The following is an 18,363-nucleotide window of genomic DNA, read 5'->3' as shown; positions in this document are numbered from 1 at the left end:
AATATCATCCTCTGTGGGTTTTTTTAATATTTCTTCTTGTGGAGAGGGATAAGACGTGCAACCACTGCAACTGTAATTTGAGATGCGGAGCAGCTGGAATGTGTTTACCACGGATTTTGTATTTTAGTAATTTTTATCTGTTGCATACATGACCCCCCAGGGTTTTTTGAGGCACCGTGCTATCTGTATGTACACATCTGCATCCTACACACAAATGTTGCAGCTTTTAGCCACGGATTTTGTTGTTCTTAACACCAATCTAGCTGCTTATGTTGCTGTTACTCGGGGGAAACAAAAGGCAAAAAGCTCTGTAGTCTTCAGAGCATTCAGACGTTCTCCCAGAAAATGTGCAGTCTCCTCCCAAGGCTGTCAGACCTCACATGTACTTGGTAAAAGGCCACTTCCCTTAGGAAATGAGGTTTTAGGGTAAGGAGCTGCATTGTCTGCTCCTAAATCATGGGATTGCCCACAGTCTTTGCAAGGGCTGCAGTTCTCTCCAGTGGGCTTTGGCAGCCTGCAATTAATATCTGCATTATACGCGCACAGGCTTTCCTCTGTCTTCACATCGACTTCAGAGGTTCAGTTGCCTCTCGGTGCCTTGTGATGAGCGTTTTGGGGAGAGCCGAGATGAAACGTGTTGCAAGAGCTCCCTCTAAGGGTTTAAGGTTTCCTGTGAATTGCGATTCTTGACTCTGTTTCTCTCCTTCCTGCAGTTGACACAACACCAAAGCATCCCTCTCAGTCTACAGTTTGTCAGAAGGGAACTCCTAACTCTGCCTCCAAAACCAAAGATAAAGTAAATAAGAGAAACGAGCGAGGAGAGACTCGGCTGCATCGAGCTGCCATCCGAGGAGATGCCCGGCGCATCAAGGAGCTCATTATCGAGGGTGCAGATGTCAATGTGAAAGACTTTGCAGGTAAGCAGCCCGCTGGCAGTGCTGGCGAGGCAGCCCACGATCCGTACCTTTTCCCACCTGCTTGCATGTCCCACCTCCGAGAATGGCTCCCACCAGAGACAGTAGTTTCTTTGTAACATGGGTTTGCTGTTTGTAAAGAGGGGATTACCAAAAATAATTATTTTACCCTTTGGGGATGAAAAAGTCTTGCTGTCCTTTAAAAAAAAAAAAAAACCCTGCTACAGATTTGTCAAAGTAATAAATCCCTGAAAAACATCAGGGATGTTTTTCCAATGTTTTTTCCAATGTTTCTCCAACATTGTTGGAGTTTGGCAGCTAAATTCTCCGGCTGTCCTGTCTGCGCTGAACATGCTCCTGCTCGGGGAGGGGATGCTGGGCTGGGCTTGATCCGTAGCGATCCCTGGGGCTGCCGCGGCTCCACACTTTAAAACTGTGACCGGGACCTCTGCTCCGTTTTCTTGTGCCCTTCCACATGGGTGCTGCCTTGGAAGTCTGGAGGGGAATTTGCAAAGGGAGGTGGGGTGGTTTTGCTCTATTTTCAGTTAAAATGTAAGAAATGATGTGCACAAAAATATTGAAAAGAGTGTGTTTGTAAAATCGTTGCTCCAGAATTGAATGGCCGATGCCAACAGCGTTCTGGGGTTTGTTTTCAAGTACCAAATGTGGGGGTGCTGCTGACGGGGAGCAGTGCAAATGTGAAGGACAAGGTCAGGCTCCCAGCCGGGCGTCCGAATTAGAGGAAACACTGACCGTCCTGAGCCTCAGCTGAGGAGTAGCACCTCCTCCTCCTCCTCCTCCTCGGCAGTGCTGCGAAGCTCCTGCTTCTGGTGGTGGGAATGGGGAAAGGAGCCTGGGTGCGGGGCTGCGGCTGCAGCCCAGCCGGGGATGGGAACAGCCCCGAGTGCTGCGGCGAGAAGGCAGCCGTGAGACGATGAACGGGGCCGTTCGTGCACACCCGTACCAACGACGGGGCTAAATCGGCGTGCGGCGGCCTTTCTTCCAGCACGTCAGAGAGCTTGGCTTTGCTCTTTGCTGTTCTCTTCACATGGTTTTGGGGCTGTAAATAGATATGCATGTTCCTGCGCCTGTATGATTAATATCAGTGCTAGACTGAGCTATCAGTTGTGATTAATTCTGGTCACAGGTGCCCCTTTTTAATGCTCCAAGTGAAGGTAACGGAATGAGCTCCCACGACGCTATCAGCAAAATACCAAAGGAGCCACGCACGTTTGCTGGGAAACTTCAAAACAGTTTCTGCTTAAAAATAGGCTGTTTGAACGTGATAAAATATTTCATTCTGTGTTCTGTGGAGGTTTGTTTGAGAACTAGAGCCACTGTTACTGTGGAGACCTGCTGTTTGGTTTCTCCCCGAGCCGGGGGCCTGTTTTGCGGCAGCATGGCTGCTTGCTTTGGAGAGCACGCGGAAAATATTTGTGAGGTTTGTGTGGGGGATGTTTCAGAGCGATGTCTGCAGTTCAGAGCTCGGTCCTGATCTGGGCGGCAGTGTTTTCCTTACAGCGGAGTTGGAAGGGGAAAGGATTTGAAACCTGCCTTCCACACGGCATCAGCAATTCTGTTAATTCCCTACACAAAACTTTGCCTTTCCATTTCCCGGGGCTGTGCCCGCTCGGTCGGATGATCTGTCTGTGGCACATTGCGTGACCAGAGGGAGACGAGGGATTCGTTCACCTACCGCCGGGCTGGGGTAGCAAGGCAGAGCTGCAGGTTTCTTCCTGCTCTGCCAAGGGGAGCTGGGCAAACGAGACCATCTTCTTGGCCGTCAGAGCCACAGACCCCTTAACACGCCGGCACGTGCGGCGTCTGTGGATGGAGGTTACTTTTCACTGTCTCTGACTCTCCAGGAAGGTGAATGTCCGTGTTCTGAGTGTCCCTTTGCTTGCAGGCTGGACGGCATTGCACGAGGCATGCAACCGGGGTTACTACGACGTTGCAAAGCAGTTGCTTGCTGCGGGCGCCGAAGTCAACACAAAGGGGTTGGATGACGACACCCCGCTGCACGATGCAGCGAATAACGGGCACTTCAAGGTCGGTTTTTGCTGGATTTCATAGCTGTGTTTTTAATGACTTTTTCTTTCCTTGTGCTTCAAGCAGCCAACGGTGCAAATACAGAGATTCTGGTTATTTTATTATCATTTGCTGCTGATAGCCATGTAGTGGGGCAAGAATTACTCTGCCCCAGTGCTGTTGAGTGTTTTACTTGGTGTTCCCCTGTGCAGAGGGATAGTTCATTATTCTTCTTCTGGACTGGGGGGGGAACATGGCTTTGTGTCTCGTTCTTCTCCCTTCTTTCCTGCCCAGGTTGGTTCGTGTTGCTGGTTTTTGTCTCCTTTCTTATTGATGACTGTTAGTACCATAAGGCGTGTCCTGAGAACAGACTGCTTGAGGACATCCTCCTTTCAGTCGTATATGAAAGTTGTACAAAAAGCCTGGAACTGAAACATCGTGAGCATCTTCAAGTCTCAATTTCTGTTTTCAGGTGGTGAAATTGTTGTTACATTACGGAGGGAATCCTCATCAAAGCAACAGGAAGGGCGAGACACCTTTAAAAGTAGCTAATTCTCCCACCATGGTGAATCTGCTCCTGGGAAAGACCACGTACCCCTCTAGCGAAGAGAGCTCAACAGGTGAGGTTGACCTTTATGTGAACATGGGAGTGATGTTTGTGGCCTGCAGCTGTCTGTTAATACAGAGACGTTAAGAGGACAGTGAAGTTAGACTCTTGTCAGAATATCTGCACACTGCTGCCACGGTCAGGAGTCCATCTGTAGCTGTAACCCAAATTCAGACAACATTTAGCTCCGGGAGCTCTAGCTGTTTGCCCTGGAAGCCTACGTTGAGCCTGGTGCAATCGAGATGTAGGATTGGAAGCCAATTGCAGGTAAATGGATGTCTTACCTTTGAAATGCGGGTAATATTCCAGCTTGTGCGTAGAGAGGAGGTTTGCGTGCACGTCGTGTATTCCCATCCCTCCCTGGCCAGGGGGCTCGCCGCTCGGCTGTACCAGTGCTGATGTTTCAGGTTGTGCTCCCGGGCTGTCCCTCAGCAGAGCGCCCTGCTAGAGCCTGTCCCGCGAGTGCCACCGCTGTGGCTGTGCCAGGTGGGACACGCAGGTTTTAATGAGTGCTAATTGGAGCTCCAGTCTTAGGGGGAGTCTTGGCCTATGCTGTTTGCAGTCATAACCCTGTTAAAAGGTTCTTCTTTTGATAGACCCTGGATGTTGTTGTGAGGACCACCCCGTGCAGGTTTGAGACTGGATAGCTATCCCGTTCTAAAAGATCTCCCAACCTGGCGTTTCGAGCTTTCAGCTGCAAACTTAGGAAAGGCTGGGTGAGGCGAAGGGGCAGCAGGGCCATTTGCAGGGGTTCACATCTGCAGCAGACCGATGCTGTTCCCCCCCCGAAGCCCCTCGCAGCCCTTAACGCGTTGTTGTTCTCTCTCTGCAGAGACCTCAGAAGAGGAGGATGCCCCTTCCTTCGCTCCCTCCAGCTCTGTTGATGGCAATAACACAGACTCAGAGTTTGAGAAGGGTTTGAAGCACAAGCCCAAGGCCCAGGAGCCCCCCAAAACCATCACCCCGGTGAAGGATGAGTATGAATTTGATGAGGATGATGAGCAGGACCGGGTCCCGCCCGTCGATGACAAACATTTGCTGAAAAAGGATTACAGAAAAGAGACTAAAGCAAACAGTTTCATTTCCATACCCAAAATGGAAGTGAAAACATATACTAAAAATAACACAATTACACCAAAGAAAGCTGCCCACCGCATCCTGTCGGACAGCTCGGACGAGGAGGAGACCAGCGTTGCTGTGGGGACGGGGGAGAAGCTGCGACTTTCGACCCACTCGATATTGCCCAGCAGCAAGATTCGGGAGCCCGCCAGCACAAAACCGCAGAAGGAGAAAAGCAAAGTAAAAAAGAAGCGGAAGAAGGAGACGAAAAGCAAAGAGGTTCGGTTTGGCAAAAAAAATGACAAATTTTGTTCCTCTGAATCAGAGAGTGAAAACGTGGAGAGTGAGGAGGATGATAGAGACTCTCTTCAGAGCTCTAGCTGTGTAAAGGACTCCAGGCTAGTGCTAAAGGAATCCTCCTTGTTTAACTCTCTGTCTGCCTCATCGACCTCTTCTCATGGGAGTTTAGCATCCCAGAAACATAATCCTAATCTTACAGAACAGCACTCCAAGCACTGGAGGACGGACAATTGGAAAACCATATCTTCTCCAGCTTGGTCGGATGTCAGTTCCTTATCGGACTCCACCAGGACGAGACTGACGAGCGAGTCAGACTACTCGTCCGAGGACTCGAGCTTAGAGTCACTAAAGCCAGTCAGGAAGAAACCAGAGCACAAAAAGAAAAACACCCCACACAACACTGTTTCTGAGAAAAAGAATTCATTCCATAGCAATGTGGATGGAGCAATTCCAAAGCTGGACAAGGAGGGGAAGGTTGTTAAAAAGCATAAAACAAAACACAAACATAAAAACAAGGAGAAGGGGCAGTGTCCCATCAGCCAAGACATTAAAATAATCAAAACGTTTTCTTTTGAGTTTGAGGACTCTAAACAAAAGCCTGAGAAAGGCTTGATAGTAGAGACAGAAAATCCAGTCGAAAACAAATTGAAAGTGTTAAAGCATGAGCGAGAACACGGTAAGAAGGAGGAAAAGCTCCCCAAGGGTAAAGCAGAGGAGAAGGAGTGGTTGTTTAAAGATGAGACTGGAAAATCCTCAAAAGAGGAGAAATCATTAAGAAAAGTCAAAGATGGTAGTAAAGACATGAGCAAATCCTTCAGAGAAGGATTAAGTAAATCAGAAAAAGAGAAACCTGTAAAGGAGAAGTCTCCCAAAGAGGAGAAGCCGAGAATACACAAGGAGGAGAGAAAGAAGAAGTCAAAGGACAAGCAGTCAAAATCTGAAAAGAAGAACGAGCTGAAGGAGGAGAAGGTTTCTAAACTAGAGAAGGAAAAATCCTTCAAGGAGGAGAAAGAAAAATGCAAAAAAGAAAAACTTTACAGGGATGAGTCTGGGTTTGATGAGTTCAATAACAAAAACCAATTTCCCGAAAGCGAGGACACGAAGTTCAGCCTTTCGGATGATCAGCAAGAGAGGTGGTTCTCAGACTTGTCTTCTGATTCATCCTTCGATTTCAAAGGTGAAGATAGCTGGGATTCTCCAGTAACAGATTTCAGGGAGATTAAAAATGACACCGTGGCAAAACTAATCATAGAACCCGTGAAAGAGGAAATTAAGGACAAGAAAAAGGAAAATAAAACGAAAGAGAAGAAGGAATACAACGAGAAACGTAATGAAAAGGACACTTTCTTAAAGAAGAAAGAAAGGGACTATGTGGACAAAAGCTCCGAGAAGAAAAAGGACCAAACGGACAGACACAAAATTACTCCTAGTTATTTGCCTGAAAAGGATAAGAAAAGGAAGGATTCTGCAGAGAGTGTCAAGGAGAGGAAAGAAAAAGATACAGGTGAAACCAACAAAGACAGAAAAGATTCCTCTGATGGCTCTAAAGATCGAAAAGATACCAAAACGAAGCAGGAGGAGCCCTATCGAGATGACTTCAAAGAATACGGCTGCGAAACGTTCTTCAAGGATAAGTCTGACCCCGAATTCAGCGGTAAAACTCTGGAGAGTTGGGAGAGGCACCATTCTGGGAAGGAAAAGGAGAAGAAGGATGCTCCCGATAAAGAAAAAAAAGAAAAGGTGAAGCCAGAAAAATACAAGGAAAAATCCAAAGAAGGTGAGAAGGAGAAAAATGAAAAAGCTGCTCCTGAGAAAATCCTGAAGGACAAAGAACTAGACAAGAGTTTCAAAGAGAAAAAAGAAACTAAAGAGAAATACAAAGACTTGCACAGCAAAGACAAGGAAAGGAAGAGTTCTTTCGACCAGGTTAAAGAGAAGAAAGAGAAAAACTTCTCCGCAGATCGAGAGGACTTCTCCGAGAAAAAGGATGAGAAGAAAGGCAAGGAGAAAAGCTGGTACAGCATTGCAGACATCTTCACAGATGAAAGCGAAGACGAGAGGGATGATTACAGCTTGTCTGGGTTCAAAGTCAGCGACTCCGCTGGGAGCGAAATGCATCGGCTGGACAGTCTGCAGGAGAAGGACGATGGCGCAGCTGCTGAGAAGGAGCTGTACCCCGACAAGCACCGCAAGTACTCCTCCGACCGGCAGCACTCAGGAGAGAAGCAGAAAGATAAGGACTCCAAGGAGAAGAAAAAGGACAAAGGCACATCGGAAGGGGGAAAAGAGAAGAAGGAGAAGAGTTCCTTTGAAAAACACAAAGAGAAGAAAGAGAAAGACTCTACCGAGAAGTACAAGGACAGGAAAGACAGAACGTCCATCGATTCCACTCAAGAGAAGAAAAACAAGCAAAAGCTCCCAGAAAAGGTTGAAAAGAAACACGCCAATGACGACAAGGTGAAAAGCAAGCATAAGGAGAAGCCGGATAAAGAGCATTCCAAAGAGAAGAAGTCTTCGAAAGGAGGGGAGTCGGAGAAGAGCCTGCTGGAGAAATTGGAGGAGGAGGCTCTGAATGACTATAGAGATGACTCCAATGACAAAATCAGCGAGATCTCTTCTGACAGCTTCACCGATAGGGGACAAGATCCAGGACTGACCAGCCTCTTCGAGTCTTCTAACCTCTCTCTTACTGATGCCGCTGAAGAAAAGTTTAAGGACTCTCTCCCTTTACCCTGCTTGCAGGACAAACTCAAGGAGAAGGAGAGACACAGACATTCCTCATCTTCGTCAAAGAAAAGTCATGAGAAAGAAAAAGCGAAGAAGGAGAAGACAGAGAAAAAGGAAAAAACAGAAGAATTCAAAGACTCCAGCAGCAGAAAGGATTCCGCTCATTATGAAAAAGACTTCTCTGTGGATGGGGAGGCTTTTAGCACTTCCTACAACATGAAGGCAGAGCCTGATGAGGAACCAGAGAAAAGCATTGATTACTTATTTTCTGAAAAGAAAGATAAAAATGATTCTGAAAGAGAGCTGTCAAAGAAGGCGGAAAAAGAAAAGACTTACGGTTCCAGCACCATCAGCACAGTTAAAGAGAAAAAGAAGCGAGATAAACACAAGGAAAAATGGAAGGAGGAAAAGGAAAAGCATAGAGACAAACATGCAGATGGTTTCTTTAAACATCACAAAGACGAGCCAAAGTCAACACTTAAAGACAAGGACAGTCCTCAAGTTACCACCTTTAAAGATAAATCAAAGGAGGACAACCTCAAATTCAGTGAAACCAAGCTGAAGGAGAAGCTCAAGGAGAACCAAGAGAAAGACAAATCAGAGTCAATAAAAATAAGCAATGGGAATGAAAAAATAACCCTTTCCAAAGACAGCGGCAAGAAAGACACCAGGCCAAGGGAGAAACTTCTGGGAGACGGTGATTTGATGATGACCAGCTTTGAGAGGATGCTAAGCCAGAAAGACCTGGAAATCGAGGAGCGCCACAAAAGGCACAAAGAGAGAATGAAGCAAATGGAGAAAATGAGGCACAGGTCCGGAGACCCCAAATTAAAGGACAAACTTAAAAGCTCGGAAGATGCGCGCAAGAGGAGTCTGGATCTGGCAGCGAAGAAGCCGTTAACGCTGGATACTCAGCTCAAGGACAAGAAACTTAAAGAATTGGGTCCACTGACTCCTATACTGTCTCCGGAAAACAAGGCGCAGCCTGCTGTTGGGACAGACTCTAAGGACTGGATAACGGGTCCTCAGCTGAAGGAGATCCTCCCGGCGTCTCCCAGGCCGGATCAGAACCGGCCGACGGGAGTCCCGACCCCAGCATCCGTCGTCTCTTGTCCAAGCTACGAGGAGGTGATGCAGACGCCCAGGACTCCTTCGTGCAGCAACGAAGACTACACGGACCTGATGTTTGAATGCGCGGACTCGCAGCACTCGCTGCCCATATCCACGATGTCCATGAACGCCTGTTCTCCATCCTTCTTTGACAGATACACGAATGTTTCCAGCGGGCTCCCCGAGAATCCGAGTCAGACCCCGACTCGTACCATACCCTCCACGAACCTTTATCGTTCCATCTCGGTTGATATCAGAAGGGCACCTGAAGAAGAATTCAGTGTCGGGGATAAATTTTTCAGACAGCAAAGCGTCCCGGCAACATCAAATTACGACTCTCCAGTGCAGCATTTAATGGAGGAGAAAGTTCCCCTTCCTTCTGTTCCTGCGGAGAAGTTCCAGTGTTTATCTCCCGGGTATTACTCACCAGATTATGGGGTTTCGTCACCGAAAGTGGAAGCTTTGCACTGTGCGCCAGGAGCTGTCAGCGGAGTCGCCCAGTCGCCTGAAAGTGTCTTTTCTGGTTTACAAGCAAAATCCTCCCCTTCGCACAGAGATGAGTTGCTGGCTCCTTCGGTAGAAAGTGCTCTTCCCCCCGACCTCGGCATGCCCTTGGATACCACGGAAGAGCAGCAAGCTACTGCCTCCATTATGCCGCCAGAACCTACCTACTTACCACCAATTGAAGAAAACCATTTTAGTTCGGGTATGCCAGAACAAAACAATATAGACTGGGATAACCCTCCTTCCAGAAACCCTGACCCCGCCATTCCTCCCAGCCTGATGGGTAACCCAGCTGAGCACTCTGTCAGCTGGTCCGTGGGCTCAGAGCTTCTGATGAAATCTCCCCAGAGGTTCTCCGAGTCCCCCAAACCTCCGCTCTGTTCCCTAGAGCCCATTCATCCTACGCCGGTAGCCTTCATTCCCACGGATACTTCCTACCCCGTTTCTCCCATATCTTACCCTCTGTCAGTGTCTGAACCGGGGCTCGATGAAGTCAAGGAGGATGCTGAGGAAGCAGTTCCAGGAGAAATAGCACATGCCGAAGAGCAAGCTCCGTACATGTCCCCTACTAGGTTAGACACGTTCTTCAATAACTGCAAGCCTCTTCCAGAAGAAGCACCTGAGATACCTCCAGAGCCCCCTTGTATGCCAGCAGAACCTCAGGCAGAAGTTGTTAGCGCGCCAGAAAACAACTATTTGGAAAACAATAACGCCGCGCCTGCAAATACAGAGGAGGCGGTAACGTGGCCTGATCCCTTCACCAATACAGAAGATGACTTGGACCTTGGCCCCTTCTCGCTACCAGAGCTGCCGCTCCAACCTAAGGATGTTGCAGAGACGGAGATGACGGAGGCAGAAACGGTAGAAGAAAGCCCAGCAGCTGCTTCAGAGACAAGCGCTGGGATCATTAAAGCGAGCGCGTCCGTAATAGCGTCCGGTGAGCCGGAGGAGCCGCCAGCCAGCCAGGCGACTGCTGTCCTCCCCGTGGAGTCGGAGCCACAAGCAGAGGAGCAGAAACCAGAAGTGGCTGCGCAAGAAGCCACCTCAGAAGCGCTGAACGTAGCTGAGGAGAAAGGAGCAGAGGACTCGGAAGCACAGATTTTCCAGCAGACGCCGTCCGAGTCTGCTCAGACGGAAAGCAAAGAGGTGGAGGCCGTGCACGAAGACCTGTCTTCTTCTGGTGGGGTGGCAGAGAGCGGCTCCCAGACCTGTCCCCCACCCGTGGCCACCGCCGAGGGCAGCGTTTCACAGGAGGGTGCTGTGGCACGCGGTGGGAGCCAAGTCCCTTCGTCCCAGGCAGACGCACCTCCGAGCAACGCTCAAGCAGAAATCGTTGAACCAGTGCAAAAACCAGTAGCAGAAGCTCCCAAACCGCCCAAAATAGAAGAGATTCCTCAGCGGATTACCAGGAACCGGGCTCAGATGCTCGCCAACCAAAACAAGCAGAACGCCGCCTCTTCTGAGAAGGAATTTCCTCCCGTTTCTGCGCCCGCCACACGTGCCAAAGGCCGCATTACAGAGGAGGACGATTCCCAGGCTCAGCACCCGCGCAAGCGCCGGTTCCAGCGCTCCAACCAGCAGCTGCAGCAGCAGATCAACACGTCCACGCAGCAGACGAGGGAGATGATACAGCAAACACTGGCAGCTATCGTAGATGCTATAAAACTGGACGACATTGAACCTTATCACAGTGACAGGTCCAACCCCTACTTTGAGTACCTCCAGATCAGGAAAAAGATTGAAGAGAAGCGGAAAATCCTCTGCTATATTACTCCCCAGGCTCCGCAGTGCTACGCTGAATATGTCACCTATACAGGCTCCTACCTGTTGGATGGCAAGCCTCTAAGCAAGCTCCATATTCCAGTGGTGAGTCCCCTTCTCTCTTTAAACCGCAGCATCAGGGACTGTCCCCTCCCTTGCTGGTACAAGCACAGCCACATTGTCCCCTCTGCACCGCGAGCGTCCTTGCAATGCCGATGGCACCCCAGCCGTTGCTTTAGCCTACTTTTAGAACATGCTCATGACGACAAATCTAAACCTCGGTAAGTGGATGGCCGCGTGATAAATGCATCCTCTGCGTGCTGTATTTTTGCAGGGAAGACCTTGGGCTGTGCTTAGGAACCTGAGATTTGTTCAGGCGTTAGAGCGAGTTTGTATGAATCCACTGGATTTGAGGCTGGAAGGCAAAACTGCTTTTACAAGCAGTACAGTAATTGGATAACGAACCTAGGAGACTGTAGGAAAAAGGTGGCTCTTAGCTCCTGCCTTCGTTTTCCCAAGCTCTGATATTTGTCTCGCTGATAGCACTCGCTCCTTGGCGATGGGATTTCACTGCTGTGCTGCATGAAAGGACTTGCTAATACAAATGCATCAATAAACTTAATGCTGCAGGCAGTAAATCCGGGATCCAGCCTGGAGGAGGAGGGTCGATATGACCGGCCACGTCAGGCTTCGTTCCCTGCTGCAGGCAGGGTGAAATACCCCGGTCTGCGGGTATTTCTGCTGCAGTGTAGCCCACGCGTGAGTTCCTGTGCGCATGAGTTAATACGCGCTTTGTCTGCCCCAGCACCGCAGTGGTTGTAGCTTGTGTTCGCATCTGCTTGTTCCTTCCTGGACTAACCCAGAGCCACCTGCTCCTCTGTTCTGCAACCTGGGCTCTGCTTGAGGAGCGCCTTGCTCCCCAGGGAAGCGCAGGACGGATCAGGACACAGGCACCCTTCCCGGTGCGCAGGCAGGGCTGCTCACGGCAGTATTTCCCCAGCAGTATCATCCCCTTCGTCAGACACGCTCGGGCCCCTTTACAGACGGCCCTTGCAGCACGTGAGGTGGTTTAGGCTCAGGTTCTGCAGGCTGAGCTCGTCTCTCGGCACTGGACACCTCCTGCCCTGTCGTCTCGCCCCTCGCTGTGGTCTGAGCACTGGCAGGACGTTGTCCTTTGCCGCCTGCCTGCTGAGGAGATGGGCAGAGTTTCTCCTCCGGCGAGCTCCGTACAGCACCCTGCGGGGTGGCACCGACTCCCTCCCCGAGCCCTTGGCCAAGGTGCGTTTTGGCTAGGCGGCCGTGCCGCAGGCAGGCCCTGCGTGGCAGGGGGAGCAGGCAGCCCCCGCGGGCTGTGCGCCCAGCCGCGTCGCTGGCTCTAACCCTCCGCTGTCGTGTGCCCGCAGATCGCCCCGCCGCCGTCGCTCGCGGAGCCTCTGAAGGAGCTCTTCAAGCAGCAGGAAGCCGTCCGGGGGAAGCTGCGGCTCCAGCACAGCATAGAGCGGGTAAGGGAGCACACCGGGGAAACTCCTGCTGGGGAAGAGGTCCCAAATTTCCTCTGCTGGGGAAACGGAGGCTGCGACGCTCACTGCTTCGTTTGCTCTTCCTCAGGAGAAGCTCATCGTCTCCTGCGAGCAGGAGATCCTGAGAGTTCATTGTCGGGCAGCAAGGACTATTGCCAACCAGGCTGTGCCCTTCAGTGCCTGCACCATGCTGCTGGACTCCGAGGTCTATAACATGCCTCTAGAAAATCAGGTCAGTGCCTGTCTTGGTGGTGAAGAAGCGTCTCAGAGGTGCTGTGCAAGACCCTGAGGGAGACGGTGCTTTTCTGGACGGAGGGAGGGATGTAGGCAGGAGTTATTGGTGCTCTCCCTGCTCAGGTGCCTGTCACCCCCCGCGGCACACAGACGCAGGACATCCTGCCGGAGCCCTCCCCAACACGTGCCCAGGTTGCCTAATCTGACTCAGTTTCTGGTGTCGCGTGTTCTGGGATACCCCGCGTGCGTGCCGGGGAAGGAAATGCATCCGGGAACACGGGGATACAGGGAGCATCGTGTTTCTTTAGGAGCAGAGATGACTCATGTTTATCGTGAGTCTCTGCCTTTCTTCTTGATCAGGATCGTCAGCACACTTGAAAGATTTATTTTACTACACTCCGGGATATCTTTTCCTGTTGAAGGAAGGGGAGAGAGCCATTAAATTGATTTGTGTCTGAATAGTGGCTTTGGAAGAGCCAGGCTCTGTCTCACAGCCCACAAAAAGTGGTCATCTCTTCTTTTGATTGCACGTCGTCCTGTGCCGGAGAAGGGGGAACCGTGTCCGGTTTCTGCAGCCGGTGGCGGTGCGGCTGCGGTGGTCCCGAGCCATCCCGCCAGCACCCTCTGCAGCCCGCGCACCGCAGCTGCCGCCAGCCCGGCTGCTCGGGGAAGCACGCTGCTGCATTGCAGGAGGGATCCTGTGCAGGGACAGGATCCTGGAATTTATCAGCGACCTGGCGTATTGACCCAGGAGCCTTGACGTATCCCTTGACATTTCCCAGCCAAGTGTCTGTGCTTCCACAGCGAAGACGTTGCGATCTTGGGCATGAGTTGAAGGAGGGTGCTGTGACGGGCTGGCACAGACAGATTCTCTGCAAAGCAAGCAAAAATGGGGAGTGCGTGCACGCATGCGTGTGTGCTCTCTACCTGAGGCTGAAGCCCCTGGCAAAGGGCTGCAAGAGCAGCTGGGAGCAGCGTGCTCTGTTCTCCCTCCCTGCAGGCACCTTTCTTGTTTCTGATGAGTGTGTGCCCTAAGAGGGGTTTGAATGCGGCCTGTTAGTCCTGTGGCTGCTTAAAGTGAAAAAGGAAAATCTACCATGTAATTCCCTTTTGCTGTCTTTTGCTTAGGGAGACGAAAACAAATCGGTCAGAGACCGTTTCAACGCGCGACAGTTCATTTCCTGGTTGCAAGACGTGGACGACAAGTACGATCGAATGAAGGTGAGAGGCGCGGGGGCCCGGCGCTCCGGGCTGCCGCCGCGGCGCGTGGGCAGCAGCCGGTCCTGCGGCTCTGCCTCCTCCAGGGAGGGTTTCCCTGAGAGGGGTCCCGGCTGTTGCTGTAGCCTGAAAGCTGCCTGTCTGGTTTCCAAAAACCTGCGGGGAGCAGGTGTCCCGAGGTGGCCTGGGCAGCGTTACGTGGTGGGGGACGCTTCTGTGCAGGCACGGCTGAGCGGTGGGAGCCTCTGCGGGGACGAGGGGTGCGCAGTTGCCTCTGCTGGTTCCAAAAAGGGGGAAGGGAGACACATTCTGCTTAGGGTTGGCTGGCTGTTACTCTGCTTCGTGCCATATGGTCTGGAGCTTTCTCGGTCAGTTAAACCCTCGGGGCCCGCTCTTCGCCAGCAACACATGCTGCAGCAAGCTCAAAACCTATGGCAAGCTTCGAGGTGCCAGGAGCCCATGCAACGATGTTCAGAGTGCTGTGCAGAGCTCTGGGTGACAAACCCGGGCACGGTAGGGAGCAGGGACGATTGCGCTTTCAGCTGGTGACACAGAGGGAGTTGGCAGCTCCCACGAAGGGAGCGGGACCTTGCTCTCGGGCAGCCGAGGGCCGCTGATGGGGGCTGTCTGCCGAGGCCGTCACCAGCGGGGCCAGTGCTCCGAGTGCTTATGAGCCTTTAAAAGCCGCCCCTCAGGGCCCTTTCGGGCTTGCCCCTGCCCCGGCTCCCGCTGGAATTGGGCTCAGCAGACGTCCCAAGTGCAGGTTTTCTTCCTGCGAGGCTGTGTGTGGCATCCCTCGCTCCGTCTGCTGCTCTGCCCACCGCGATGGCTGCAGGTCCCCTGCCTTTGCAGGAGCCTTTCCTGCCCTCTCCCGCTCACCCCTCATCTCTGCTTGCTTTTTTTCCCCCGATCCAGACGTGCCTGCTCATGCGACAGCAACACGAAGCTGCCGCCTTGAACGCAGTGCAAAGGATGGAGTGGCAGCTGAAGGTGCAGGAGCTGGACCCCGCGGGGCACAAATCCCTCTGCGTGAACGAGGTGCCCTCGTTCTATGTGCCAATGGTCGACGTGAACGATGACTTTGTGCTCTTGCCGGCATGACAGTTCAAAACCAGGAGACATCACTGAAAACTGGCAAGGACGGGAGCCCTCCGAGGTCGGGCGGTCGAGCTCACATTCACCCTTACCGCTTGCTGATGAATCCCTGGTCAGAGGAGGAGGAAGCAGCTATCGGCAGAAAACAAAACAATAAGAAAAATAATTGCACTTTCTTCACAACGCGTCCCTCGCTTCCGGACTGACGGCAGCTCCGCCGGGCAGCGGGCCGGGGCGCATCTCCTTTCCAACCGGCTGCTGCGGCAGGGAGGCAGCCGGTCTGCGCGGGCAGCGAGCACTCACCGGCCAAGAGACTGGCAGAGGCGTGGAGGGAGGAGGCCAAGGACACCATTTGTGTGTTGCAGAAGCTGCTGAGCGGGGCCAGCAACCACGTGATTCATGTACTTGTGAACACCGTGATTTCCAGCTCTCTGTTTTCCACCGGTCGCGGATCTCCTCTCGGAGAAGCTGCAGTAGGAAACCATGGGGGGAGGGGTGGGTGTTTGAGTTTCTCGTTCCATCCTGGGTATGTCTAAAAAAAAAAAAAAACAAAAAAAAAAAACAAAAAAAAAAAAACAAAAAAAACAAAACAAAAACAATTAGAAACAAAAAGACAGCGTCCAAGTTGGGCGGACGCGGCTCTGAAGGTGTGGACGGCTCCGGGCTGCGGAGGCGGGGTGCGCCCGCAGCGCCCCGCAGCAGCCGCTCGCCACCGTTTCGGAAGAGCAGAGGAGCCGCCTGCGCACCGTGCGCCGGGGCGGCACGGCCAGCGGCGGGCGGGGAAATGGTGACGCAGAGAAAGGACTTTGCCAACTGTGTTTTTAATGGAGTAAAATCCATGTGGTTTATATATTTTTTCCTTTAATCTTGGGCATTTCGTTTCTCTTTCTGAGAACATAACTTGAAAACACTACAGAGCCAATACTCATATAAAGAAAAATTGTATCCCATAAATGCTGTACAGTTTTTATATACATTAACAATGTACTTTTGCTGCCTTCTAGATAATTTATTTTGCAACACATTACTGCACAGTTGTAAATAACTTATGTACTGTAACATCACTTTCAGTTATGTGTAAAGAAATAAATAAATTAATTAAAATTATCTTTGTATGTATAGTTCACCCTAGGCACCACTTTCCCTGTCAAGGAAAAAATAAGGGCCAGGACGGTGTGCGGTGTTACGTGGAAGCTCAGGTACGCAGGGGTCGTCCGACCTGCCGACCACGCTGCAGGGATCTCCAGATGCTGACCTGATTTCTACCACCACGTCGTTTTCCTCCTCTTTCCCTTGCCCTTCTGCGTTCGGTGGAATTGGACACCCGGTGGTGCCGACCCTGCGGCTGTGCAGCCGGTTGTGGCAGGGTGGACTGTGGAGAGAGGGGAGCCCCCCTGTGCCACTTGCCGACGGGGGCAGAGAGCGATGTGACAAATGACACTGGGGCTCGGGCTGGCGAGTTTCACGGACCCCGTGTGGCTGCAGCAGCTGCGAGTCCAGGAGCTGGTGTTCTGGGGCTGCGAAGCTTGGGAAGGGACTTGGAGCCCAGCGCTGCCCCGGGGTTGCAGGTTGTCGTGCTGGGGCGTGGGTGCCCGGTGCTTTCTGGATCAAGAGGCCGGTTGCTGGTGGGGCGGGCAGGGAGATGGGGAGATGGCTCCCCGGCGGCTGGCACGGCGCTGCCGGGGTGAGCTGGAGCCCGGGAGCCTGCGGCGGGCTTGCAGCCAGCGGTGCTTCGTGCTGGGTGCTGCCGCCCCGTGTGCCTGGGGACGGGCGCCTGCCGGGCTCCCAGGGTGCTGCGCCACCCACCGCCGCGCTCCCAGCCGCCTCCTTTCTCTTCCCTTCTTTTTAATACTGAACCTCAGAAATCTGTTGTGTGGATCATGGCTGCCCCGCTGGCTGAATTCACTTTTGCTCGTGGGGCTGGTGAGGACGGTGCCACCCAGCACGCGGTGCTCCCGGCTGCGCCAGTCCCGACGCCAGCCCTGTGCCTGGCTGGGGGCAGCCCTGCCATGCACCCTCCCTGTGCGCCCCACGTGCGCTCGGCGTTTGCTCCGTGCGCGCTGCATCTGCGCTCCCTTGTTTGCAAGCGCCAGCCTGACTCCAGTTGCTTTTCTGAACTGCAAAACCTAGATGGAGGTAGCGGGGTGCGGCTGCCGGCCCGGCGGGCTCAGCAGAGGCTGGGCCTTGCAGGGGGTTGAGGCAGTGCCCGCGGGAGCCCGGCTCGGCCCTGCTGGGGCTGGCCCCGGTGTTTGCACCCTGCGGAGACCAGAGAAGCCTGTAATCCCATTAAAAGATCGTACTGGGTCTGGCAGGAGCAGTTGCACCGTGCTGTGCTCAGCCCCCAGCGTGCCCCGCTCCTCCGCAGCCCGGGAGAAACGGGGGGAGGCTCGGGGAGGCTTCACCTCCCGGCTGGGGACGCACGCGGTGCGGGTGCAGGGCCGGGGACGCACGTGCGTGGGTTCACGGGTCTCTGCTGGAGCTGGTCCATGGTAGGAAGGCTCGGCGACGCCTGACTTGCCTTTGGGTTGGGTGCCAGCTCTTCCTGCCTCCATCCCACTGCTGCGTGCCGGCACGGCGGCCTCTTCTGCGGGGGATTGCGTTGGACGTGTGGCTCTCGGCGGAGCCGTAACCCAGCCCGGGTTTCATGCAGTTGGCAAAGTCGATCCTCAAGCGCAAGCTCGCGGGGACGTGGCTGGAGACAGATTCGAGGGCCTCTCCCAAGACCTCTGAGCCTGCCTTGCACCTGCTGCCCGACCTTTCCCGGCAGGCAGCGAGCCCGGCTGCCCGCGCCCCCGCGCCGCCTCTCTGCCCGCAGCTGCCGACGCCGGGCTGGCGCAGCCGGGGCGAGGGGCTGGCCCCCACGGACGCCCGCTGTCGGCGCCTGGTTCTCCGGCTTTTTCTGTTCAGTCTCACTGGGCACACGTGCTGGTTGAATGTCTCGGCCGATGCTTTTGGACGCGGGGAGGTTACAAACACGATTTGGCTCCTCTTCCTCTGCTGGTGCGGCTTGGCTGGGGGGACCGGCGGGGACCCGCTGAATCCCAGACCGCTTTCCAGCCCCGTTCGCCTCATTCAGCAGCGCCAGCTCTTGCTCAGCTCCACGCATGCGATGCTCTGCAGCCGAGGAGGTCTGGGAGCGTGTGGAGCACCGAGCCCTCAGGGTGCAGGCAGCAGCAGGCAGCACAGGCTCACGGTGCTGGCATCAGGGCAGCCGCGCAGGTCCCCAGCAGAAGAGCACCCGCTGTGCCGGGACGCCTCCGCACCCGGCTCCCCCCTTGCTGCCGCC

At 53.2% G+C, this 18,363-nt stretch overlaps 2 protein-coding genes across 25 annotated transcripts in view; one reads left to right on the top strand and one right to left on the bottom strand.

The window, feature by feature from the left end:
- Positions 1-67, bottom strand: part of LOC142087404 (large ribosomal subunit protein eL13) — a 192,603-nt gene extending 192,536 nt beyond the window's left edge. Inside the window, exon 1 of the mRNA XM_075161640.1 lies at positions 56-67. The gene's annotated coding sequence lies outside the window, so the exon portion shown is untranslated. The remainder of the gene's footprint in view (positions 1-55) is intronic.
- The window catches only part of LOC142087402 (protein CBFA2T3), a 305,429-nt gene that overhangs the window by 143,804 nt on the left and 143,262 nt on the right, over positions 1-18,363 (top strand). For 18 of the 24 annotated variants that reach the window (XM_075161605.1, XM_075161606.1, XM_075161618.1 and 15 more), the window contains 8 exons: positions 714-917; positions 2,821-2,963; positions 3,415-3,562; positions 4,382-11,115; positions 12,414-12,512; positions 12,619-12,762; positions 13,893-13,985; positions 14,898-15,673. The exons of 3 other annotated variants lie outside the window; for them this stretch is intronic. In XM_075161605.1, coding sequence (XP_075017706.1) covers positions 714-917; positions 2,821-2,963; positions 3,415-3,562; positions 4,382-11,115; positions 12,414-12,512; positions 12,619-12,762; positions 13,893-13,985; positions 14,898-15,083 — 7,751 coding nt within the window. In that variant the 3' untranslated portion in view covers positions 15,084-15,673. 3 more of the 24 variants (XM_075161623.1, XM_075161622.1, XM_075161624.1) reach the window with 2 other exon arrangements.

The sequence above is a fragment of the Calonectris borealis genome, chromosome 12, assembly GCF_964195595.1.
Source record: "Calonectris borealis chromosome 12, bCalBor7.hap1.2, whole genome shotgun sequence".
In the NCBI taxonomy this organism is placed as follows: domain Eukaryota; kingdom Metazoa; phylum Chordata; class Aves; order Procellariiformes; family Procellariidae; genus Calonectris; species Calonectris borealis.
This window is presented reverse-complemented; position numbering and strand designations above follow the sequence as displayed.